This window comes from Aptenodytes patagonicus, chromosome 4, assembly GCF_965638725.1.
Source record: "Aptenodytes patagonicus chromosome 4, bAptPat1.pri.cur, whole genome shotgun sequence".
Lineage (NCBI taxonomy): Eukaryota > Metazoa > Chordata > Aves > Sphenisciformes > Spheniscidae > Aptenodytes > Aptenodytes patagonicus.
Window position 1 is genome coordinate 56,441,723 of NC_134952.1, and position 26,365 is coordinate 56,468,087.

The following is a 26,365-nucleotide window of genomic DNA, read 5'->3' on the forward strand; positions in this document are numbered from 1 at the left end:
GAAGATCTTCATTTGGACTTTCAATTTCCACAAGGCAGCCCTGTGCATCATTTGTCCATTAAGCCCTCCTCCTTTAAAAGAATATAAAAATATTGAGCAAAAATGCTAGATTTAACAAGGCAATTTTAGGTTTATATATGACATCTTGTTCCAATTAAAATACCCCTCCTTGGGTAAGCATTTCAAAAGCCCACCAAAAAGATTGATTTTCTATAACTAAAATGTCTGCCAATTACATGTGGCTTAAGAAATTAATTTGTATATTTCAGCACATTTTTTTCCCACCTTCTTTATTAGAACTTTAATGTGATGAACACAGAATCCCTGAAAAAAATTGATATATTCTGCAGATACAAAACAGGACAATTTAGAGTAATGTGCATGAGGATATAACAGTAATTATATTGGCACATTCCCTTAGGATGCCTTATATGGAGAATGTACTATAAACTACCTGCAAGGATTTAATGTCATGCTGTCATATCTCTATTTTGACACTGGATTAATTTGTATATTACACCAAGCGTAAATTGTAAATGTTCTGCAGAGGAAGAGCAGGGCTTAGGTAGACTTAGAGTAGACAAGCTGAATCTCCCCATGGCATTTTTTACACCCAAGGTAATTACTGGCAAAAACGCCTCAGAGAGCACTGTGAGCTGCATAGTTAGTAGCTATTCTTCTGCCTGATGCCAGATTAATGTGCTATTCCCCACAAACAATTCTGCTTGAGCACTCACTCAGGGTAGAGCAGAAGTAAGGGTGTCCCTGCCCAGTGACAGGAGAGGTGCACTCACTGCTGGTCAAATTAGTCAGTCTTCCCTCTTTTGTGACTAGCAAAAGTTCGACATTGGTACTCAGCCTTGGTAACAAGAACCAGTGGGATGTTGTTTTGAAGGGGAGAGTATAAGCAGGTGTGCCTCCTGTACTGCTTAAGAGTAAGAAAAAAGTAAATGGTCTGTTTTCATCTATGTGATCCCAGCTAGCTGATTTCCCAATTTCTGACAGGTCTGTTAAGCCCTGTGCTTTTATTGGTGCTCACTTGCTTATCTTAATAAAATAAATCAGTGCATATCTGCTACACACAACTGGCCTGGAGAAGCATTTAATTTTATTTTCCCACTTCTTGCAGGATATATTTTGTTCTATTTATGTAATTTACGCTTTGCACAGTAATAAGTCCATCAAACTACACATCATAAAAATAAGACTGAATACTGTATGTCTCAGCAGCATGGCAGGAGAAAATGCATTAATATCTCCTGCCTACTAATACAGGTTCACAGATATCTACATTTTCAATTTTGAATTCTGTACTTTCAGTTCTGAACTTGAGGGGGAAGGAGAATCTCTTCTTTAATAGACAGCTAAGATGTCTGGACCAGTCTTTAGCCTTGATATGATTTTCCCTGAATTCAAACCTCTTTCATCTGTATCTATCCATGGGAGAATATATCTACTAAGTATATGCTATATGTCAGAACTTATAAAAGCTTCCAAATAAGCCATAAGCTCCTTTACATTGTATGTTCTGAGAGGGTTTCTCAGTGCATTTCAAAAATTGCAGTTAACTAGATTGCAAACAGGTTAATAATAATTAGCACTTATATTATGCGTGATATGTTGAAATTAATCAATCTTCATTTTATACCTAATCTGATTGTAATCAGATGTCATCACTGACATTGTAAATGAGTAGTCCTAGCCAAAAAGACCGACATCCCAAGATGGAACTGAATACAGAAATACAGAGGCATAACTGCAATCCAGACTTGAAGTTCTCTCCTTTTAGTCCATTTTCTGTCACCTAGACATCACTGGCTCCCAGCCACTGAAGCATGTACATACCGTATGTGAGCCACCAAACCCATGTGAGTCACCTCTGCCAGGCTCGTGCTGGCTTCTGTTCAGGGTCAGCTCTAGTGGAACCCTCCTGCGCTCAGAGGCAGCAGGGGTTGTCCTGGAGCTGCCACAAGTCAAAAATCAATTGCAGCCCTGAGAATGGGGAAAGGGGGGAGGAAGAGGAGGAGGAGAGAGGAGGTGGTGAGCCCAGTGACATGTCATTACCAATTCACAGGTGAAGCACAGCTAAAGAGTGGTTGCAAACTGCTGCTCTAGAAGACTAGCTGGTTGTGGTGCACAAAATATGCATTTACTTGTTTAGGGGGAAAACAGATCACGTTGTCTTGAAAAAACTATTGGGTTAATTTAAGGCTCCTCCTTTGCTGTTCAAGAGTATAGAATATCCCTCCCTTTTCTCTCAGATTTGAAAGATACTATATAAAACCAAAATCTATTGATTACTACTATTACTGCCCAGCCTGACTGTCTTGATAGCTCTTACACCAGCGTAAGGGTGCTTCTAAGAAACTGCAGAAAGTGGTGCTCAGAGGCCTGTCTTCTCAACTCCGAAATGTCTACATCTGTTTCTCACCGTTACTGGCAAGCTCTAGCGATTTTTTTAAATTTTAACTTGCACTTACTGTAAAGCTTTTATTTTAAGTGATGTGAGGGGGTTTGTGCATGTTGTAGCGCTTAAAAATGCCCCTGTGAGACAGGGTTGTTGAACAACAGACTTGCATTCAGATGGATTTGTTTTGCTCTGTAAAAGTCATCAATTAGAGCATTTCACGGCCATCTTTGGAGAATGCAGGCAACTTCCATTATGAATGGCTTAAGGAGTCATGCCGCTTTCTAAAGCAATAGCTGCCATCTAATCATATTGTCTGTCACACTAATATTCGTCTCAAACATGCCGTTCTTTGAAAGCATTAGCAAAATATGTTTCAGCATCTAGTACCTTATCTTTAATTGCAGTTGAATCAATGTTAATTTTCAGTTTGTTACAGAGCTGTTGGCCAGCGTTGCTAGGTGGGGCCCTGTTACGGAGCAGCTGCACAATTCCTCTCTACTACAGGCAGAAAGAGGAAAAGTTTTGTCCCGAATCTTTGATCTCTACTCCAAGAAACTCAGTGTTATTTTTCCCTTTCCCTTCTACTGAGACTATACTGGAGCTACTGTAGCTTAGCAGAGTAACAAAGACGATATTCAAGCAGAGCGTAAGAGGAGTCTAGACCAGGATCTGCTTAGCTCTCCCTCTTCTCCAGTTTCTGACTCCTACGCTGCATTAAGCTGTGCGGACTTCCCCCCATCATTCCTCAAACATTTCCAATAATTCATCACTTCAGAGTACCGTTCTTTGATTTTTACATAGTATTTTAGGATGCTGCATATCACTCCATGACCTTTAGTCTTTCTACCAGTCTCTCCAGTAGTTTCCCTATGTATATGCATGAGTATGTATCTGTATTTACTTATATAACAGGGTCACCTTATAAAGATCAATTGATTAGGAATGGCAAAGTATTAAGTTCTATGAGCACATCATATAAAATAAATATGATCACTGAAATAACAGTTGGCTTCTTATATGGGAAAATAAGTAATTTAATAATTACCTTTGAGAAGACTTAACTTCCCTCCTGCTTTTCTTTCTTTTCTTCCCCAAAGCAAGTTGATGCACAAGTCATTTTTTGTGTGATGTTTTTCAGATATGGAGACAAGTGAAAAAATCCAGAAAAGTGGAGTTCTTCAGGTGTTTGCGAGTCTGTTGATGCCACAATCTTCCTGCACAGCAAAAGTAGCTAACGTCATAGCAGAAGTAGCCAGAAATGGTGAGGCTTTCTACAAGAACTTTTCTGCTGGAACATCTTCAGTTTTTCACCTCACTTGTCAGTATGTTTTACTTCATTTATGTTTTCATTTGTATATTAGACGCCTTTCATATCCCTCCCTTTCACTCTTTTTGTTTTTGTTTTGTCAAATTTTGTTTCTCTACTCCTTAATAAAATCAAAACAGCATTTGGCTGATGGAATTTTTTTAGTCCTTACTTTCATGCTATTTAGTTTTTAAGACAATCAATAGTATAATTTATTGGGCAGAAGTAGCACATCACTGGCTTTATGAAACGCATATAGAAAAAAAAGATGTGCATCCAGTTACACATAGTGCATGTAGTTACAACAGTAGTATGTATACAGGTGGTTAAGGAATAGTAGATTGTTTCTTTGGTCTGAGATTTGTGATAACATTACTACCATTATGAGGCCTTTAATACCACACTAAAACCAGTTACTCCTACCTAAAGAGCATTATATGTGTTAGAGTAAGAACCCAAGATCCCAAATGAGAATCAGGGGTCCATTTTGTATGTATTATATACATACAGTCACATAATGTAGGACATAATCTAAAATTATTAATTTTTTTTTTCTTTAGAAAGAATTATCTTAAAGCTCACCCAATACCCTGCATACCTTGAGCTCAAAAAAATGGCCTCATATCTGCAGGCAGGCGCTGCTGGCAGACCCTGTGACGATGGTAGAGGAGGTTTCTGGCTGACTTTTGTCACTCCTTGACTTGCTGCTGTCCCAGCCAAAGAGGCACAGATTGCATTTTGCACTTTCCTTCCCCAGAGGCCAGGCAGAGCAAAGTAGGATGCCTCTTCCGAGAAGGGGCTACATTATTGCTGACTATTTCCACATTTCCTTTCCACCTTTTCTTTGGAATCACAATACTGCAGCTTCTTAGCCCCTGTGTGACTTCCTCCACCCAATTCACTGATTTTGAGACAATGCTATATATTGTCTCAATTCAGAAACAATGTTAACAAGAAAAGAAGATATACTTTGTTAGTTTTTAAGTTTTAAAATTATTTAGAGAAATAGCCAGTAAAAAATGTAAAAATAGAAATTTTGAAATGTTTCAGAATGATAGAGATTCATGCAACCATATCACATGCTTTTTCTGTACTTAATAAATTCATAATAAGTATATTTAGAATATTGCAGTCAACTGAGGGTGGTGAAACACTGGCACAGGTTGCCCAGAGAGGTGGTGGATGCCCCATCCCTGGAAACATTCAAGGTCAGGTTGGATGGGGCTCTGAGCAATCTCATTTAGTTGAAGATGTCCCTGCCCACGGCAGGGGGGGTTGGACTAGATGACCTTTAGAGGTCCCTTCCAACCCAAACTATTCTATGATTCTATGTGTATTCTCACAATTAGTCCTTTCAGCTCCTACCTCAGAAGAGGGAAAGTTAAGAATAAAACCAATGATGTTCACAATAGCTTAACTGATTACTATGCATTGTTTCCTGCAAGATTCTCTTACAGAGCATTTTAGGCAGTATCTTTCAAATCTAAATTAATACATGAAATGTCTGAATGGTTTCTAATGTATCCTTTTCCCTGCCAGCTTTTAAATTGCTGTCATGAGTACACTATTCAGAAGAACTGGCATTTTACCTGGTTCATCATACAAAATAGCTTTTGTCTTTTTCTTAGAGTTACTAGCAGGTGTAACTGGGACCTCTGGCAGCCAAGGTTAAAGTGAAGGTATTAAGAAATTATTTAAGCTGCCCAGTGCTTTCCAGACTGAGATGAGCTGTATGTTTGTCTTTGGATTCTAACTCTGTTGAAATAGTTGCTTAAGCAGGATAGCAGGGAACACCTAATTTTAATTCTGTTGTTTTTCTTTGTCCTCTTACATAAGAATACAAGTGTTTCATGCTTATATTGCACCTTTTTTCAACAAGCTTCAGGGCACTTTGAGAAATTTGTGTTATCAACGTCTTACAGATAGTAGGGCATTAAATCCAGGCAATTGAACTGATTTCCCTGTGGTCACACCATGCAGCACTGGCAGAGCTGGAAGTAGTGCCTCGGACTCTGAATCTGGGCTTTACTGATAAAAGAGCATCTTTTTCTTCCCCACTTCTTGTTTTCCTTTCCCATTCCCCTCATCTGGTCCTCCACACACACACACATCTGGTCACATCAAATCCCCCTACTTGCCTCAGTTGTTGTGTCATGTTTCATCTCCTTTTCACCTCTTAGCACTCTTGCTCTGTTTCACCTCTCCAGCTCACATGACTCTTCCTCCTCCCAACATAAGCTCGTGTTAGTCTCTCCCATTTTAAATATCCAAACACACAAAACTCCCTTTAGTCACTCTTGTCTCTCCAGCTACAGCCATTTCCCTTTCAACTGTGAGCATACAGAAGGCTCAGATGCACTTGCTACGTGGAGTTTCTCTCCCCGCTGTGGATCTTTTAAACCCTCTTCCGAGGTCTTTAGTCTCCTCTTCTTTGCCAGGTGTAGGAATGAGAACATCATCTTCACAACCTGTAATACTACAACACAATTACATTTCTCTTTCGAAATCTTGTCCTCCTTTGGTCTATGTTACTCTGTCCTCAGTGGTTCTCCTCCTAACTTCTTAAGCGATTCTTCACTGTTTCTTTCAAAGGATCTGCTTCATTTCCCCTCCAGGTTAGTGGAAACCTAAATGACTCTGTTCTTGATTACCTTCTCTGTCTTCTATTAATTCTATGTAGTATCACCTGCAAATGTAGTGGCAGTTACCACATTTTTGTTGCTGTCTCACAGATCTATTTTGCTATATATGGCACCATTTCTTTTACTTCTTGCCCTTACGTGACCTTGATAAAGACAAGTTTGCTCAGCATATTGCCTAATTATTTTGTGGCTGAATGGGAAACTGAAAGCTTTTGCTCACTCCAAAAGGAGGGAGGGTAGAAGAAGCGTTTCTTACTCCTTTTCACCACGTGAGCAAGAACCTAAACATATAACAGAACAGACTGAGACCTCTCAGTCTTTTAGGAGAGAACAAGTTCCATTTCCTGTCGCAGACTAGGAAAAAAAAAATTGTTTTAAATCTGACTTTGATGATGTAGAGACTATGGTAAATTAGTGAGTGTAAAAGAAGGTGATGCAGGGAGAAGCTGAGGAACAGAGAAGAGTTTTTATAGGTAATTAAGAGAGGAAGAGGCTGAGGGGACAGAGAAGATGGAGGAACGTAATACATTTAGTAAATAAACATTGAGATGAAGATAGAAGTGGGTGATAAGAGAAAGAGATAAAAAGTTACAAGGACATGGCAAGACCAATTTTAAAGAACAAATGTATCTGATATTTGTTCTGTTCATTATGATAGATACCATCACCACTTATCACAGTATAGCATCTGTCTACGGTTTTAAAATGGTACAGTATCTTAGGAAGGTGGGTCAACTGTGCTCACTACTATCTTCCGTTGGACCTGTGCAAGGGTATAGATATTGCTGATTCTACTTCATCTACTTGTTGATATATCAAAGTTTATCATCACACGAGGATTGCTTACCTCTATGACAATTATTTCTTTAGCTAAAAAACACTGCAAGATTAACTACAAAAGATACAAGATTTTGTAGCTACAGAAACATCAAAGAACGTTGTAATAGGTGCAACAAAGGGAGTATTTAAGAAGATGTATTTGTACTTTAAGCATTATATGAAATCTTTGAGTTATTGGAGTGAGGGGTTCTATTGATCCAGAATCAGAAAAACTTTCTCATCTCTTTTTATGGGGATTGTACACCCTGGTTCATTCTGTCTCATAAATGACTAAATAACACAAAGGTAAACTGGTTTTGAAGATCCAGCATAGTCTAGGATCAGGAAGAGACATAATTTGCAGTTCACAACAAATCAAAAACAGATTGACCTTTTGCCTATTACAATGCTACATCTCTGAAGGGCGCCCTGTAGTAAACTATTAAGTAACACTATTGGTGTATCAGGTGGTTGCTTGTTAACTTCCCTTGTAAAATGTGCAGCACAGTGCCTGCCTAACTATAGCTCCTTCTGGAGACCAGTCCTTTATCTGTCTGACACCAGGATAATTCTCTATGACTTGCACGGACGTGAAATAATACTTTGGTTCTCTGTGACTGGGGGACATAGCAGGAAGGACGAACAGAAAGGCAGAGAGCTTCCAGGTGGGTGGGTCCTCTAGCTTTCCTCCCATGGTGGGCATCAGTTAGACTGTGGAAGGGTACGGGCCTTTGGGCTCACATAATCTCTCCTGTATTTCTTGTTCTTTCTTTTTCTTTTCCTTTCCTTACCTTCCAAATAAAGAGCCTGTTACTTAGCTTTAATTTTTTATTTTTTTATTTTTTTAAAGCAAAAGCTTTTCAGGGGTTCTAATTAAGGGAATAGAGAATAAAAAATGCTGCTCTTTTGGAGGATGAATACTAGTTTTAAGTCATCTTTTGTGTTATTTAGTAATTTTAATTTATGTTGAATTTGTTGGGGTGGACAAACAGGTTGTGAATTCACTGTTCTTTTCAGCACTTCTTTATGATGCTAAAAACATGCTCAGTCTGAGCTATGTTAAATTAGTTTCCATGGAAGCCAATTAAATACTCTTAATTCCTTCTAAATTAACAAATAACGGAAAGAACATAAGCCCAAATCCTGACTTGGGCTTATTCTCTAGAAACTTGCATGAGAACTTACATTGTTTGTCTATGCATATGTTTATTCTCACAAAAGGCCCAGTTGCAATGCCAGTGTAACTAGAATGGATGAAACTGAAAATAGCTGGCTTGCTTTAACAGGCTTTGCATTATTTGCAGAATTTATGCGGAACCCATGTGTGGATGCTGGGTTGATCCCTCCTTTGGTGCAGCTGTTAAACTGCAAGGACCAGGAAGTATTGCTTCAAACAGGACGTGCCCTGGGCAATATATGCTACGATAGCCGTGAGTGTTGAAATATGCCATATTTTGTAGATGCTCTTGTAGGAAGGAGGGGAATGTTTTGGTGTTCTGTACATTGTGTACTGGGGGGTCATTTTCCTCTTTTCTTGATTTTTATTTACCACACGACTCTTCTGATTGTATGGGACAATTGAATGTCACACTTGCATTATGCTTTCATGACAGAAAGGTTAAAAAACCTGTTTCAATATTGTGATACAACTGGATATAAGAATAGAAAAGATTTGTGATCCTGGATTTGTTTTTTTTTTAAACATAATGAGCTAGGTTTTCAAAGAGCAGGTGCTACATACACAGAGGCCTGAATAGTTAATTTTTCCTCAAATAGAATGTCTCAGAAGGGAGTAGACAGAGTCAGAAGGGAATATTCCTATTCTACCAGTCTCAAAGCTGTGCAGAGCTACATAAGTGGCTGAAATGATGCCTGAGCTATGTTGCTGATTCTCAGACTTCTTATGTGGCCAATCAGTTGCTCCAAGATTACATATTGGTATTTTTGGTAGTCAGGGGTTATGGGGGGGGAGGTTGGTGAGGTTTTTTAGCTTTTTGTGGACACAAGAAATTTTGCACTGCCAAGCAATTGAGTTTTGAAATGCAATTGTGACTCCATGTGCTGATTACATGCATGGATATGTCATTTGCAAAACCAAACCAGTGGTTGCAGTGTTTCGAAAAAATGCAGCCTCATTATCCTTACTTTAAATATTTTGATAAAAGCCAGTGCATGATAAATATGGTACAGAAGCAGAGACACTAGGAACATCTTTCTATGCACATGAAGGAATTAGAAGTCTATGGATGTCTGCAGATGGAAAGTGAGATGAAATTGTAAAAGCATTTTGTTATCTTGAGATTTAATCCCTTATTTCATATGGCAAGAAATTTTCTTTGTACTATGTGTTGCATTTACTAAAAGTTTTGCTGTTCTGAATAGTCTGTTGAAAGAACTGAATTATTACTAGCCTTTTCTCCTTGCTACTTTTTTTCATCCTAGTTTGGAAATTTACTTTTTATATTGTTTTAAATTACCTTGCCTTTGACCTCAGGGAAGTTAATCAGATTTTCCATGCTGGCATTTCCATTTACAGACAACTACTGCTTGAGGATGTTAATGCATAATTCTTTCATTTAGGATTTTCTTTAAGGTGACCAATCAACTGAACAGCTGCTTCCCCATGGCAACTTCAAGTAGAAGCCGTTGAGCTTTCCATAACATAATTTATTTACTATATTTTATTTCAGGGTCATATGTGATATAAAGCTCACTCCCAGGTGGCACTAGTATATTTCATATAAGTAAAATCTACATAACTATTCATGTCATTGTTGTTCAACCCACATTTTTTCATGAAATACAATAAGGACACACAAAAATGGTTTTGTAGTATCAGGTATTGTGGACTACTGCTGGCTTTTATAGTGCAGGATTTATTTATTTACAATACAGAAAAGCTGTATTACATGCCTTGTGTTGCTGTTCTGTGGGGCAAAGCCAGCACTGATAAAATCTACAGTAGGCAGTGATGTGTTCTGTATGCCATGTGTTGCTGTGCTCCTGTGGGAGGACAGTCACTACCTTCCCTGTGTATTTGAATAAGATTAATGAATAAAGTGTAATAAAATGTCACTAAAATCAAGATTAGCATCTTGGATTTGAGTGGAAGAGGCTATTTACAGTGCTTATTTATCACATCCACCCTATCTGACTTTATTTTGTATGTTATCTTAATGTGTAATGATTATGTAGTTATGTACCCTATCCTAAATTCTTATTTAGGACAAATACTTTCAATATGGTTATTACTATAAAATTTAATATATTTTCATTTATGACTATTATTTTTCCCTAACAAAGAGCTTTAAAGTATAACAAAGACAAGGTGTGGAGGCCAATAGTTCTAATAAAAAGTGTTGTTATGTATTGATATTCTTTTTCTTTTCAATTGAGACAGAAGCAGCTGTTACCCTTCTGATAATTGGGACTCATATAGGAACTTGAAATACATCAGTAACTATATTTTACCATATACATGAGCATTTTTTCACTTCTACTGCTCATGTAATTATAACATTCAGTAATGAGGAAGGTCTTTAAGTCCTAAATCAACGTTAGGCTGAAATTATGAAATCAAGCCCATATTGAATGGCTCATAGCAACATTTCTATTTGTTGAAAGCCCCAATTATCCTGTATTTCATCCCAGCAAGCATGCATCACTTTGTTTAGTGACAGTTTGTGCGAAAAGGAGTTAATCAGGTCTCTTTTTTTGAGAGAAGTCTGCATGGCGCAGGATGAAAGTTGTGGGACAAATGGCTTTTCCCACAGGGAAGGCCCCTTAAAAGTGGCCTTCCAGAGGAGAATAATTGCCTGAAATTTTTTCTTGATTAAATGAAACTGGCAGTGGTTTCTCAGAGTTCACAGATCCCAGAGTTGCTGCATGAAGGCAAGACCATTTCCATGTAAGTTCAGGAGGGGCTACTCCTGGAACATGGCTACTGTGGAAAGGTAATTCATGGCTAAGTCCCAGTGCTGGAGGAGGTTTAGTACCTTCCACAAGGTAAAAGGGGAATTACACACTTGCTGGCCAGAGACCTTACTGAACAGATCCATCTCCTCACAGAAAACATGAAATGAAATCCTGTTGACTTACTGACAGATTTTCTTCTCTATTAAGTTTGAGGTACACACGCACGGTGTTATTGTCAGGGTGCTCATCAGTGTTAGCTCCCTAAAATAATACTGAATCACCTGTTTGAGCAAGAAAGAAAATACAAAGAATTAAATGCATTTCATGAACAGTTAAAAAGGAAAAAATAAGTAAATTTTAACCCAAGCAGCCTTGAGAGCATCCTTTTTAACGTATTTATGTTGTGAAGAGATCTGCTTTATGTGGGTCTCTGAACATTAAGAATACAGGCAAATATAATTGCAAAGCAGAGTAGAAGGAAGCTTTGTTAGTACTGATGAGGCTTCTAGTCTCCCAGCCTTCCTCTTGTATGCAGAGATGAAAGAAACAATTGAGGCAGACAAAAAGATTTTTAAGTCAGAAGCAATGAATTTAACTAATCACAGTATGCAGGCTGTTCAGTGCTGTCCTGCAATTTAAGAACAGATACGTTACTGTATGTTCCTGTACAACCTGTATACATGCTTTATCTAGTAAACGCCACATAGACCTCAGCCCCCAAATTTTCATCAAAGCAGAAAGAAATAGAGACGTGATCTCTCCTCCTCTCCCTCCTGCTTTCTCCTCCACTGTATCTACAGCCTGTACCAAGTACAGCTGCTTGTACTTCCGTATCCCCAGACAACGGATTGCTCAGCCTCACTCAGGGGCAGAATTTTGTCTGAACTGTATTACTAGATGCAAAGCTCCTAGCCCACTCCTTCCTTTTAACCACCAGTTACGTTTTTTCACTTATAATCAAAGCCAAATTCTTAGGCATTGTCCAGTCAGACCGTAAGACCTATCCTAGCTGCTTCACCACTCTTTATCCATGAATCAAACTGTAGCTACTTTTCTACTGTCTTTATTTCCAGCCCCCCCACCATTCTCCCCAGTGCTGTTTCTTTAGTAAGTTTGTTCATTTAGGGCTGTTACAGATGTACAGATGTTACAGACTAATAGGGCATACCTCTAAAACTCTTCTAAGTTCCCCCTGCACCTTGGTTCCACGTGCAACATGAAGATCTCATCTCCATTGTTCAGGAAAGGTTATGTTTATCATAACATGGTTCTTGCTACAAAAAGCGGTGTTTTAAGTCAGAGCAGAATGGTTAATTCTGCTGTAGATAAAGCCTAAAAATGATTTGCTACCATCAGCTCTGGCAGTTGGAATATTAAGTTAAAGAACAGCATTATCCAAATTGTAGCTTGGGATCACTTCATGAACAGCCTGATGGCTAGTACACGCCTCAGCTCTCTCTGCTGGCTTCTTTCCCAATATACTGGGAAGATTCTGGTGACTTGAATCATGTGGCAGATTGAGTGCTTGGGGGACAGGGAGACCGAGACCACAGTTTTCAAGTTAGGCCTGCTTTCTTGCAAGACCCACGTGAGAATGCAGGAGAGAGACAAAACCTGTCTGTAGCCAGGTCTCTGTCCTGCTCTGACACCCCACACACCAATGCACAGTTCGTATAGATGAAAGATCAGGCCAACCAGATAAATTTTAGTCAAGAATTTTAATGGAAGGTGATGCTACATTAAAATAGTAGTATTTTCTTAGCAGGTAATAGCCTCACAATATTTTTTATCATTAAGTTTGTGATGCACATGCTATCTTAATCTCGGTGATCTTTCCACAGGTAGTTTGTTACACACTTCAGTTTTGAACTGATTGACAAACTATTTTCCTGTGTTTTTATATAGCGTTGAGCACACTGTAGAAGCTACCATAATTATACTATAAAAGTGATAATTATAAGAGGAAGTGAAAGGCTAGGATATTTAGAGCCTGATTCAGTAGCCATACAGACTAGAGTGAGTCATTCTGATTGACTTCAGTTGAGATTACATTAGACTCTTACCCATTAGAAAATAATTCCTTCTTGCTGTTTAGAGCATCCACATATTCTGAAAGCTGTCAAGGGGAAATAAGCTCTCCATATATCTTGTAAGGGAACTGAAAAGTTTCCCATTCTGCCCTTCCATAATATTCATATTAATGGTAGTGCTTAGAGACCTCCTTGGGGAATCTCAAAGCTTTGCTTTTTGCACCCATCCACAACCTTGTTTCTTCATGAAACCACCAGCCTGGGTACATGTTCTCACCAACCATGCTTCATGATATAAACAGCTACAGAATTGGAGAGAAACTAAAAATGTCAACTCGTTCTATAAAGGCTCTCCTCTGACAGCTGCTTATCTACCTTTTTCTGCAGGAAATTTGCTGGATCTTTTTCTCATTTCCCAAGCTGTACATTTCTTTGTTATCTACCCAGTCTTACTTGTGTTGATGGCAAGACTCCTCACTGAATTTCAGCGATGTGGCCTTTCACGTAGACCCAGATCTGTCTTGATCCCAGCCTTAACGCCAGACCATGAACATTATACCTCTTCTTGTTAAAAAGATCTTACACATGCTATAAATTCTGTATACTCAGCTGCCCATCCTATAAGAATGTACAGACCTTTTGCAGAGATCTGCTAAGAAAGGCCAAGTACAAAAATAAGAAACTACTCAATAGTACAGTTACATACATCTCTCAGGAGATGAGGTTAATTTCAGGATCTAAAGCAGAAAACCAGATGCTTAAGAATTAAACATACTGGAAAGAAGTCAAATTCCGTTTTCTTCAAGAAATGGCATAACCTTTTTCATATGGAAACCAGCAGAATCCTAGAACACAACTGGTGTTGGTAGTGGCACACTACTGGCTAATGATTTTTATGAAGGTCACCCTGATTCATGCAGCCAGGCAGCATCTTACCATAGTCTTTCACTTCTTATTGTACTAGATCTTATCAAATGCAAATGCCACCTACTAAGCTGTTTCCTAAGCAGTATCATGAAATTGAGACCAGAGGCTTTAACTTGTTGCTTGAAAACCGATTGTTTACAACAGCTTACAGAGAATTAAAATTCTAGTTTTTAATTGTACTGTAATAGTGTTTTACCTTTAGATCTGTCCTCTCTAAGGCATGTCAGAACCTTAGAAAATTACAGCATGAAAGAGTGGTTAAACATTGGAACAGGCTGCCCAGGGAAGTGGTTGAGTCCCCATCCCTGGAAATATTTAAAAGACGTGTAGATGTGGCGCTTAGGGACATGGTTTAGTGGGCATGGTGGTGTTGGGTTGACGGTTGGACTCGATGATCTTAGAGGTCTTTTCCAACCTTAATGATTCTATGATTCTATGATTTTTAAGTTAGAGGTCCTTGATAATGCAGTATTTTTTCCAAGGCTCTGCAGCACAAGTATTGCATCAGCTAGAAACTAAGCATAACATATGCATGCCAACACATACTTTCACAGTAATATTTAGTACTTATCAGCAATTAATCATGAATGTTCTTAGGAAGCTGTTAAACAATATTATTCTAATTTACTTATTTTAAAGCGGGCCTAAATGGAATCAGAATGATGAGGAAATCTTCCTAGAGCATCAGAAAGAGACATTCGAGAGGTGATATGAAAAACATGAATTCTCATTCTTATGCTATTACTCTTTTTAAAATTTACATTCTAAATGTTAACTCTACTGAAACAAGTGGCAAAATTCTCATGACTTAAGCCAAAACTTAACAGAAGCCCACATGGGGGGCGGAATAAAAAAAAAAAGAACCAAAACCAAATTGCCATAGATTTGCAACTTTTCCCTTAAGATGAAGGTGTGAGGCCTGATTTTATGTTTGTTTTAAAGAGTATAAGTATGATAGGTCCTGCTTATTTTCTGCAGTGCAAATATTTCCCTCTTCCTGTTTTTTCCAGGAAGATTATTTGAATAAGCAGAATAACATCAGAATTCTGTCAGTACAGGTACAAAGAAAATAAAATCTAAGAAACAAAAGCAGATTTTTTTCTGATTCCTTACTTTCTGCCCCTCCAGCATTTCATTCACAGTCTTTAAAGTCTGTGTATTTCTCATATTCCAACAGGCTCAGAGACACCTGCTTACTTTACAGTCAAAATAGAAGCCACAGGCAACAAGGAAATCTTAAAAAAAAAAAAAAAAAAAAAAAAAAAAGAAGATAAGAGATTGAAGATGTTTCCAGGGTCTTGAAGGAGATCATGAGCAGACTTGGAAAGAAATCCTGCTTTATTCACTAGATCTTGCTGCCACCCTAAAAGCAAGTTAAAGATTCAAACTTTGGTTAAGGACTGAGCTATTTCTTCATACTTCAAAGCTAGACAAAGTAGGAAGGGCAAAAACTTGGAATTCTCCTAATATTTATGAAGAAAAGTTTTTAGAATTTCGGTAACAATAACTGAACAACACAAGATATTTAACTCACTCTTCTCCTTTCAATTCAACCTCCCTTTTCATGTCTTTTTCACTTTGCCTTTTAAGATATTTGAAATTGTTCATACTTATACATAACTGCACAGTAACATGTTGTTGCTTTCAAGCCCCTCAGAAAACAAAGCTTGTTAGTTGAGTGTCTAGACATGGCCAAAGTATCTAGCTTATTCTACTTTATTTAGAAAAGTAGGCATTATGTGACTAGAAATATCTACTGTCACTAAATCAGCAATGATAGAAAACTGAATTACCATGGAAAACAGAAGAAAGAATCTGTTAGCATCTTGCTAAGCATTGCTTATGTATAATTGGGAACTAAGTGTTTATTAATTTTTTTTGTTAAGCTTGCAGCCATCATTCTTCTCCTTTTAACTTTGTGTTTTAATACAGTCTAATTATATAATCATAGCTTCTTAAATAATAACGTAGAATATAATTTTGTTGTACTCTCAGATCCACTTCTGTAAATTTTTGCAACACTGTGTGCAGTATGCATACATTGCACGGGCCAAGCCTTTTAGTTGTTCACAATAGCTACACAGACATCTGGTTTTATACAGCATTTCATACAGCACAACAGCATAGAGTTAACATACAACATGCAAACCACCTAAATGCAGTTACATTTGTTTCATTCATATCTAAGGAATACTGTGCAACTCTCAGAAACAGAAATTGGACATTATTGGCAAAGAACTGTATTAGTAAAATCTATCCCTTAATGCAGTGAAGCTCTTGAATGTCTCAGCCAGGGGACCAAGACTCTAGTTAGGGGGTTTTTATAATACTGTTTGTACACTAATATAATCAAGAGACAGTGCCCACCAGAGGAAGTTGCAGCCTAGGTATTTATTAGAAGACAGTGAGGAAAGAGTTAGGTAAAACTACAGATAATAGCAAGATGGTTAGCATTACCAATAACAAAGCTGTGTTCCTGTCACATGAGGTGTCTGTGTGTGTGAACAATGTTGGTCTTTGAGCCTCCTTGATCCTGAGACTGCTGTGTGTCTGGTTAGTTGTCCAGCCAGCAGAACGGCCTGAGGAGTCAGGGTGGATGCCTTGAATATCCTATCTACAACAGCATTCACATTTCCCTGAAAAAAAAGAGTCACTTACCTGAGCCAGTGTCCAGTTTATCACCCACATCTTGGCACCATCTGGCCCCTTGAGTGCAGGCTGTTCTGCAGTCATAGTGCATTGCTAGTTGCCCTCCGGTCAAATCAAGTGGGTTGCCTTCGCTAAGGAGGTAAAAGATTTCCTGAAACAAAACGCTTTGCTGGCCTTTCTCAGGCTGTGTCCTACATCCTTTCAGATACAAGAATGTTCTACAGGTCAGCTCAGCTGTGCAGGCTGCACACTAACAAGCAACAGCCTGCACGCTGCTGCTTGGAGTTGCTTTAGAAGGGCAGGTCCTCTCAGACCCCCTAGGCTTCATGATTTGGGGCAAGGATAGCACTGATCCCAAACCAAGGACTCACCCCAGCTTTTCCTAGATCCCAGGGCCACTTGTTACCTTCTCACTTCTCTGAATAATTTTCTTTCTTCCCAGGGCCTAGTAGGATCCACAAATATGCTTTATGGCGGGGGGGGGGTGTTCATTTTTTGCTTCTTAGGCTTTTCCCAACCTACTCCAAATCCCCATGGGTTACATGCTTTCTGAGACTGCTCCTCTGGCTGCTTTAGTGGAGACCCACAGCTCCTTCGAGCTCCTTCAGCTAGCAGTACCACTCTCACACAACACCAGGGTAAGCCTCTTGCCAAGCTCCTTTCAGCAGCACCCAGCAGAATGCCCTGTTCTGCACCAGTCTGTGACTATGCCATGCTTAGTTCACACCCTTGTTCTTCGAGAGTTTGAAGCTGAGATAGCATTGCACTCAAGGCCTGGGAGTTAAAATTCTAAATTGCTGTGTGCAGGTTTATTCTGTTAATAGCATGAGATGCTATAAATACCTATTTACCAGTGTAGAAAAACTGCCTGATGTTTTACTGTATAATTTGATTCCATGGTTTATTTCATGCTGTATGAAATAATAAGCATAGGCTGGCTTCAACTCTGACTTACACACTCATAAACCTAGAGTAATTTGTTTGACTGCAATGGAATTACTAAGGAGTTGCATAGAGTTACAAAATCAACTGAAGAATCTGCTGTAAGCATATTGCACACGGAAAGGAGGGCAGAGGGAAGTGCTACATTCAACTTTGAGGACCTTTACCTGACTTTTATATATCTAGTAGAAATTTTTCATACTGCTTGGCTTCTTTATTTTCAAATAGAATTCAGTAGTGGAAATTACTACATTTTAAAACTAAAATCTCCTTGGAATCCAGAACAAATCACCTGCCCATACTGACACTAGTAGTATTTTATGTCTTGTTGCTGATAAAAACATTTCTGCTGTTATATTGAAATCTTAGGTCCACTAGTAGAATTTGACTGGAAGTGAAGTATTGAAAAGTCTTGAAGAATAAACTCATTACTGTTCTTTTGTCTGAAATCAGAAACACGTGATTTTTCTCACATGTATCTGACATAAGAGGAATATGAAAAATAAGCAAATTTTATTGCAATTAAATTGTGGAGTTGAATCTGGCTTGCATTTGACTGCTGCCTCAGCATAACATTAGGGAGATTGTGATACTGGCACATTTACCCGTCCCTTCAAATGCTCTGCTAAACTCCTGACTCTGTAGACAAAAGAAATCCCACGATACTCATGAGAGATATTAGGGCTTGTTGGCATTGATATTCTATGGTCCACACATTGAACATATTATAAGGAGTCTACCAAAAATACCCCTAGATCTCCACTTGGATACAACATTTTAAAATTGTATTTGTTAGAATAAACCAGTTGCATAAGAGGGCCAGTACGCTGCTGCATCAGTTGTCATTAGGCAGCAAATATGCTGGCAACAGTTTTATCCAAAAAGGTCAATGCTACATATTTTCAGTCCTTGAAGGCACTATAATAAAAGACGGCGTTCTGTTAGCATTTCTGGTTTACTGTTTACATATTTACTATTTTAGCAATAATTTCTAAAAGAATAATTTACGAGACAATACCCTCAATGCAGCTGGAGTTAGGGCTAAGGATATTTGCCAGCAATTTAAGATTAATTGATTACAAGACTATTCTGTTTATCTCTGAAGCAAGCATGACTAATTCAAGATTATTTTTTCTTCATAAAGCAAAAATTTTAAGGCTATATTGATTGATTTTAATCAATAAGCAAATAAAACAAAACTGTATTTCTGGTAATCAGAGACTTATAATTCCTGAAGGAATTAAATAAAGGGAAAGGAAATTTCAGTACAAGATAGACAGAGCAATCCCAAAAAATATCTTTCAAATTATTAAAACATGAATCTCAAAATACAGTATTGCTGTGTCCTGTCCCTTGTAGACAGGTGCACAGAAGACATGGGAAAAGGAGCAAACAGTAATAGTGCAATATAATTACATGAAGCTTACTTTCCTTGAAAAAAATAAAATTAATGCAATGCTACTCTGTTGTCTGTAACAGGGTTGTAGTCTGTAGCCTTGCAGTCAAAGAACTGACAGGGTCCAGAATCCAGTGATTTGAAAGCACATACAGATTCAAGATAAAAAGTATTGTCAAGTATTAAAACTGAATGACAGCACTGCATTAAAGGTTTTATCTTTACAGTGTTCAGACAGGAAAAAACAATGGTAAACTCCCAGTTTATATAAGTGGCAATGTTTTTCCCAATGTCTACATAGATAACATGGTTTACACTAGCTAAGGGTTTGCCCCTAACAGTGTTTTCTGAATATTTTCTCCTTCTGTTTTCTTAATAAGAAGAGAGAAAACATGTGAGCAGGACCTTTCTTCCTTTGGAGTTCTACTCCTGCTGTTTTTTCCCCACGCATGGTCATAATTTTCTGTATGTCACATTATAATTTCCTCTGCAGCAGCCAGTTTGATATCACAGAAGATTATGACTTCAGGTGAAAGAACAAGCAGCAGGAGCAGATGAATGCCTCAGTACAAAAACCATGCAAAGAGGACCTAATTAAAAAATAGAGGAAATAAAAATAGAACATATAGAAAGAACTCCTTCCCCCTCTCCCCACCTTGGGCTACTGTAAATTAGTTAATTTTTTTAAAAAAAAAATAATAATTAAAAAATGTTGTCCATAAAGCACTGGTCTAACCTAAGCAATATTTTGGTCTATAAGAATACAGGATTGGAGCCAAATGCAATGAAGATGAAGCACTTAAAGTAAAATGGCAGCATGTCATTTAAATTATTTGACCATTACACCCAATTGCAGAGTAAAAGAATTTTAAAAGAAATACTGGTTTTTTTCCATGTTACCAAAAGCTGCTGTCTTGGCAGGTTGGTTTATGCAAATCAGGGACCTTAATCATACAAATCATCTTTTCCCTCACTGACTTGCACCATTTATACCAGTGCAACTATTTACACCAAATTTTATGCATTTTGAGTCTGCAAACCAGTATCGGGCCCCTACTAACAGATATCATTACATATGAAATTGTATTATGAAACACAAAATTCACATTTCAGAATGAAGATACAGTAACAAAGACTTAGCAAAGAACTGTTTGGAAAGCAGTGGCACTATGGCCATCATGATGTAAAGATATGATAGGCAAAGGTAATATGGAGTGTTCATACCTTACCTTTTTTGTGAGGAAAAAAATGGACAAGCTTTCAAACAACCATTCAGTACATCACTATACCGAATATAATTTTTTACGCTTTTAATTAGTTGTTATTTAACTAGCTATGATGCCATCATCACCAGAATCGTAGACACATACCTAATTTTTACCACCCTGTGCGTTTACTCACCATATGCACACTTAAATAACAGTGTGCATCTTTGCAGGACCAGGATCATTTCTGCAGTACAAATTACTTCTAAACTGTAGTTTAAATCTTAGAGATGACGAAGAGAAAAGTTTGGAATAATGGAGGAACCAGACCAATATATTTTAAAACTTAATTAAAAATTGGGTAAAACACGAGTTTTTAGAACTGTCTGAAACTGTGCTGATTTTTTCTTGTGAAGACACAGCTCTATATCCTAATAGAACATTAATAAGCAATGTTTTGTCCCAATCTGTATGAGATGCATCTGCTTCTTTAATGTCACTTGGATTGGCAGAGCTTAAACTTTATATTAAAAAAAGGGCCCAGTATGAAAACAACAAAGCTAATTTAAGCTTTAGGTGAAAGAGCAGTAGGTGAGCTATTTGCAAAAATATTTTCTGATATCTGCCTATACTATGGCACAGCCCTTTGCCTGATGTAACTATATTTCCAGAAATAATAACCGTACAGTGGTGACAAAAATCTGTGTATTGGTGCACGTGTTTTAGAAATAACTCATTGGCTGTAAAGCTTATGCTTTACATTGTTTTCATATTTTAAGCTGCCGCATTAATTCTTTTTTCCTGTTAACCTTTTATGACTTAGTGGTTTGTTTTAGGGTTTAGTAAACTGGGGAAGAAAACTCAAGGGAAAATTATGCAAACACATCTTGGGAAAAGCAAATTGAAACTACTCTAAGTAAGCGTGTGCTGCATTTTAAAGCCCTACCAATCATATGCACTAAAAAAATTTGGTCTTTGACTTGGGCATCCATTGGTGCAGGCATGGCTGAGCCACGGGGAAATTTCACAAGACTGTTCATGGGGGAATGGGAACAGTCACAGTAATTTGGTAATCCACATTAAAACCCAGTTTTGTGTAAAACTCCTGTGAGCAACTCAGGATAGAAAAAGAGACTGTACTAATTCTTAGAGATGGTTGCGTTGCATTGGGCTAAAGAACACTGTGGAAGTAATAACTCATTCTGTAATAAATCTTACTGTACATTTTGTAGGAAAAAAAAATCCCTCTGGTCTCTTGGGTTGTTGTCATTCTGGCATCTTTAAACAGTATTAAGTGTACTTAAAAAAAAGGCTATACAACAGCATTGCCCTTGGTGAGCTGTAGTGAAGCATTTTAAAGCAGAAATGTGAATGCTTTCATTAAACTGTTCAATCACTGATCTCTTAGGAATAGCAAATGTTTATTTAAAAAGGTCACAGGAAAAAATTTCAACGCAGCTTCTGGGAAGCTGGAAGCACGTTAAGTGTGGGAGTTCATAGAGCTGCTGAACTGCAAGGTAGTAGTTGGATTGAGAGTAAGACACAGCAACATGCTGTGGTCTTGTTTTGACTGTAAATGATTTGGAGTTCGGTGAGTATTCTTGTGTGCAAAATCTGTTTCTTAGCGACGGAGCAGGGAGAAGCGAGTCGGTAATAAGTACATGGAGCATTCTGAGTCAGAAATACGCTTTTTGCTTGGGGTATGCAACGGGGTGTCATAGCCAGAGCTTGGAGTGGGTAGTCAGGACCTTCAGAATTTTCCACCTACATCTGGTACAGGATTCTTTGTGGCCCTCACTAATGAGCTGATTTAATCCTCTTGGGCATAAGAAGGCAGCACCAGGGGATCCTAATTATAGCGCTAGCCCAGGTCTGTTCTTCACCCAGCTGCCTAGGGCAGAGAAGCAGCTATGCAGGGTGAGCTCTAGCATGGGAAAGAGGTGGAGCAACAAACTCAATTAAGGCATCTCTTTTATGAATCTACCAGCCTATGTAGTCACATCAAAATCCGGCACTTATAGCCTGCCACCTACTTGGGAGGGATCCTGAAGTTCATTTTACCCTAACTTTATGAGTATACTACAGAGACAGAGAGACATTTCTTGGAGTGAGATTTGTTTCTGAATCTTTCTGCCTTACTTTTGCTGTCTGTACAGCAGAAGCTGATTATCTGTCTACCTAACAAAAATATTGTGTGGATAAGAATTTTGTCATGTATTTGAAGTGAGAGTACTTAAAGACACAGCAGTTTTTGATCTATAACTTCGACAAACCAGAGAGAATGGAAGTAAAAGGATATATGAGTTAGATTTTAATTTGTTGTGAGATACTATCACAGTTATTTTCAGTGGAGTTGTGCCAAATTCCATCCAGGTAAGGAACTTGGCTTGTAACTGCTTTTTGGTTTTTTTAACCCTTGCTTCCAAACCCTCACCTGACTCTACCTTTATATTATTCTTTGCTTACATATTTTATATGCAGTTCCATATCAAGACATGGGAACAAGCTTGACATCTGATTCTTATCTCAAGCTTAATTTTGTCATGGTTTTAGTTTGTTGATTTCAACTGCATTATAGTAATTTGAGGACCACATTCAGTCCATCTGATCCAGAATCAGTGATTCAGTTTTGTTTTGCACACCTGTTTTGACTCACAAAACAGGTGAGTCAAATACAAAATCATGTATTTGCATAACTTTTGAAATAAAAAATACAAGAGGAGGATACATAAAACAGGATGCTGGAATATTCCAGCCAAGGTTGTTTTTTTCTCTGCTGATTTGGTAAACGTAAGCACTGAATCTGAACACCTGACTATATTGTCTCACTATATTTTGGTGTAGGCCTTCCTTTCATTTCAGCAGTATGCCTATGTTTGTCACTGCATCAAGGATGCAAAAGATTTATTTCTTTTATATTTCTCCTTTTTTATAGTCCTTCCTTGACACAGAATCTTACCTTGAATTTGTTTGACTGTGACCAGATTCCAGTTTCTCCTTTTTCAAAATGGAATATACATACCTGCAGTGAAACACAGTCCCCTGATGCCCTGATCGTGTCCAAGGTGGAGACAGTCATGGCAGCGACATTTTTCCTCTGTTGCATGTATCAGAGTTATTCTGCAAAATACATTACTTTGGTAATAAATTTAACAGTTAAGATACACCAAGAATTACCCTTCTTCCTTCAGCTCCACTCAGCAAATTATCTGAAGTCCCTATATATATACACCCCTCATATTTATATTTATGAATATATATAGTGTAGGTATATATACAATACATACAATACTTTAATATATATATTGTAAGGGGTATATATGCCTTATAAGTAGTATTAACAAGAATTGGAAGATTTAGAAACTTCTTTTTGCAGAGCTCTGGAACACTTTATAGTGGAAGATCATATTATAACTGTGGACAGCCTTGGTTTTCATACTGAATACATTGCAGAATGAAGAAAACTTGGTAGCTTGACCTCCACATATGACGGGGAGAAAAAGGAGTGACGATAGAGTGGTGAATAACAAGGGAAAGGGGAGATTTGCTTTGGGCCATTAAGAAATTGAGGAGAGGGGTTTTTTTTCCTATTTTGCTTTAGTGATTTTTCCCCCCAAAGTTTTGTTTTCATCCAGATTTTCCAGTTGATTCCAACTGTAACTCACTTGGAAATCTCTCCTTTTGGAAGCCCTGGAATTTAGGTTATTGACTATTGTCTGTTGCTGATTGCCTGCTGGGAAAGGAAGTGGTATTGTCGATTACTGTAATAGAATGCCAATTTTTCCTTTATTCCTACACCGATACATCAAATCTGATTTGTTATACAGAGAGTTCTATACAAAGGTTATGGTGTGTTATTGACAAAACCTCAGAACATTGTAGTCTATTATATATGCAGAGCGCATTTTTCTTTTAGCCATACAAAAAGAATCTGATAGTGGTATTAAATTTCAGGTATACAAGTACGAAGAACATGCTGTGTGGCAGAGTGAGTGCATGAACAGAGTCTGTGACTGGGAACTAGTACCTCTGTCTGATTTGTCCGTTTTATTCCCCATTTTGTTTTTAAGCAACCTAAGCAATTTATTTTCTGTATTTCAATTTCTCAATCTGCATAACGGCAAGAGTAATCTACCTGGTCCACAAGGGTGCATGGACTAGGCTTTGTAAAGTGCTCAGAACCTCCCCTCTGGCAAAACACAATGTATCTTCAGAATATCATTTATCGGCTCCAGCGGCTCTGCCTCAAACACTGAACTTCTTTACAAAGGTATTAGTGCCAGGTGATTAATCCCTTTTGTTGTAGGTGTTTTCACTTCCCTGGCTCTGTTGCACTAAAAGCTGGCCCTCAAGCATCCCCCTAGATGAATTTGACAACACTGGAGGAATGACTTCACTCTGTTTAAAAACTTCGTTTTGTATGATTACTGTTATGTTTGGGACTCTACGGTGGGTTTTGGTTTCATTTTTTTTTTAATGTAACTCTTTGTTTTACAGATGAGGGCAGGAACGCAGTTGACCGTGCAGGTGGTGCACATATTGTAGTAGACCATGTAAGGTCACTGTGCAGTAAAACAGATCCAGCCAGTGAGAAGCTCTTGACTGTCTTTTGTGGCATGCTGATGAACTATAGCAATGAGAATGGTAAACAACACCGAAAATTTGCTTTATGTCTACCAGGGGAACAACCCCATCAAAAAAGAAAAAAAAGATAAAAGTTAAAGTCAACTGTAGGTTTACATTGTGGATACTAACACTAAGTTATTCTGAAAAGATCAAGCACCTCCATTCACATACACAATTTTCTGTTTCAGTAAAATTATGTTCTCAAAAATACTAGATATCTTCCTGATACAATTCCATATAGCATATCGTATAAAGTTTTAAAATCAACATCTGGAATTTACTTCTTTGTTTAAAAGCAATTCATGGAGATGTATCATACACCTTAGGAAAAAACAGATTTACAGAAGTAAACTAGAAGGCTACATTAAGTCCTCTCTTTTTCATTTACTGTCAAACAACACCATAAGACTAATTTGTCGCAGGCATGCAGTGTTGTCTTGTTGATGATTTGGGGGTATATATGCCAAACATTTTTCCTTAATCATTTTTCTCCTTGTGAAATGTATATAAAACCATGTTACTTTCTTCTAAGATAAATGGGGAATAATTTATGTGTATGTTCAACACTCTTCTGTGTCTACAAATTCGAAGTTTATGTTCTTTATCCATTAAATGGGGATGTTTAGGGGCTGGGACAAAAACACAACATAGTATCTTAAATGAAAAATCCTTGACCACTGAGGGTAAGAAAATAGTGTTCTACGCTAGTTGTACAAACGTACTGATATTTTAGTACCTAGTTTGCTTCTGCATGCAAGCATGGTCATATACCAAAGCATATTTTACTGTTCAATTTCACACATTTCCAAGTTTTTCAAAATCTGAATCTCTAGAAAAATTGGGATGAGGAAAGCTAAATAGAAGCTGTTCTCCTGACTTGTAATGGCACAGATGGCAAATGTAGTTAGCTAATCACATTGTTTCTTCGATCATGCCCATTTCCTGAACTGTAGTGTTTTATCGTAGGAAGAAATAGCTTCTTGATTAGCTGCTTACCATTTCCTTAAAGTTATCAGTTGCTGTAACTCACTTTCAAACCTATGTCCCCGAAACTCTTCTACTTTTCAGGATGGTTCATAGGCTTAATTTTTTTTTTTTTTTTACCTTTACTGTATAGATTTTTAATCCGCTTTATCATATCCTCTAGCATAGTTTCCTTGTGCGTTTTCTGTGCCATCCCTCTGGAACTCTTGCTCTTAGTGTTACTTATCCACCTCCAAATATCACTGTTGTATGTCTCTCATCTCTTTCTCTTGTTCTTACATTCTTTTTGTCTCCTCTTTTCCTAGTATTATTTAAGAATACTTGCTTACATTACTTCTTCCTTCTTCTCCAAATAGCAACTTTCTAGTTCCTTTATTTTACATATTTTTCAGGAACTGTTTTGCTTGATGTCTGCATGAGTGTCACATTTTACTACATTTCATAGTGTTAACTCCATGTTTTCTTTATTTGTTAAAATATTTGGAGCAAATAGATAGTCTCACCTCTAAGCTAC

The 26,365-nt window shown here is 37.8% G+C and overlaps 1 protein-coding gene across 5 annotated transcripts in view; it reads left to right on the top strand.

Moving 5' to 3' along the window:
* RAP1GDS1 (Rap1 GTPase-GDP dissociation stimulator 1) overlaps nt 1-26,365 on the top strand; it is a 108,049-nt gene that overhangs the window by 56,679 nt on the left and 25,005 nt on the right. For 3 of the 5 annotated variants that reach the window (XM_076336786.1, XM_076336784.1, XM_076336785.1), the window contains exons 3-5: nt 3,549-3,671; nt 8,482-8,607; nt 24,739-24,885. In XM_076336786.1, coding sequence (XP_076192901.1) covers nt 3,549-3,671; nt 8,482-8,607; nt 24,739-24,885 — 396 coding nt within the window. The remainder of the gene's footprint in view (nt 1-3,548; nt 3,672-8,481; nt 8,608-24,738; nt 24,886-26,365) is intronic. The other 2 variants (XM_076336787.1, XM_076336788.1) reach the window with 2 other exon arrangements.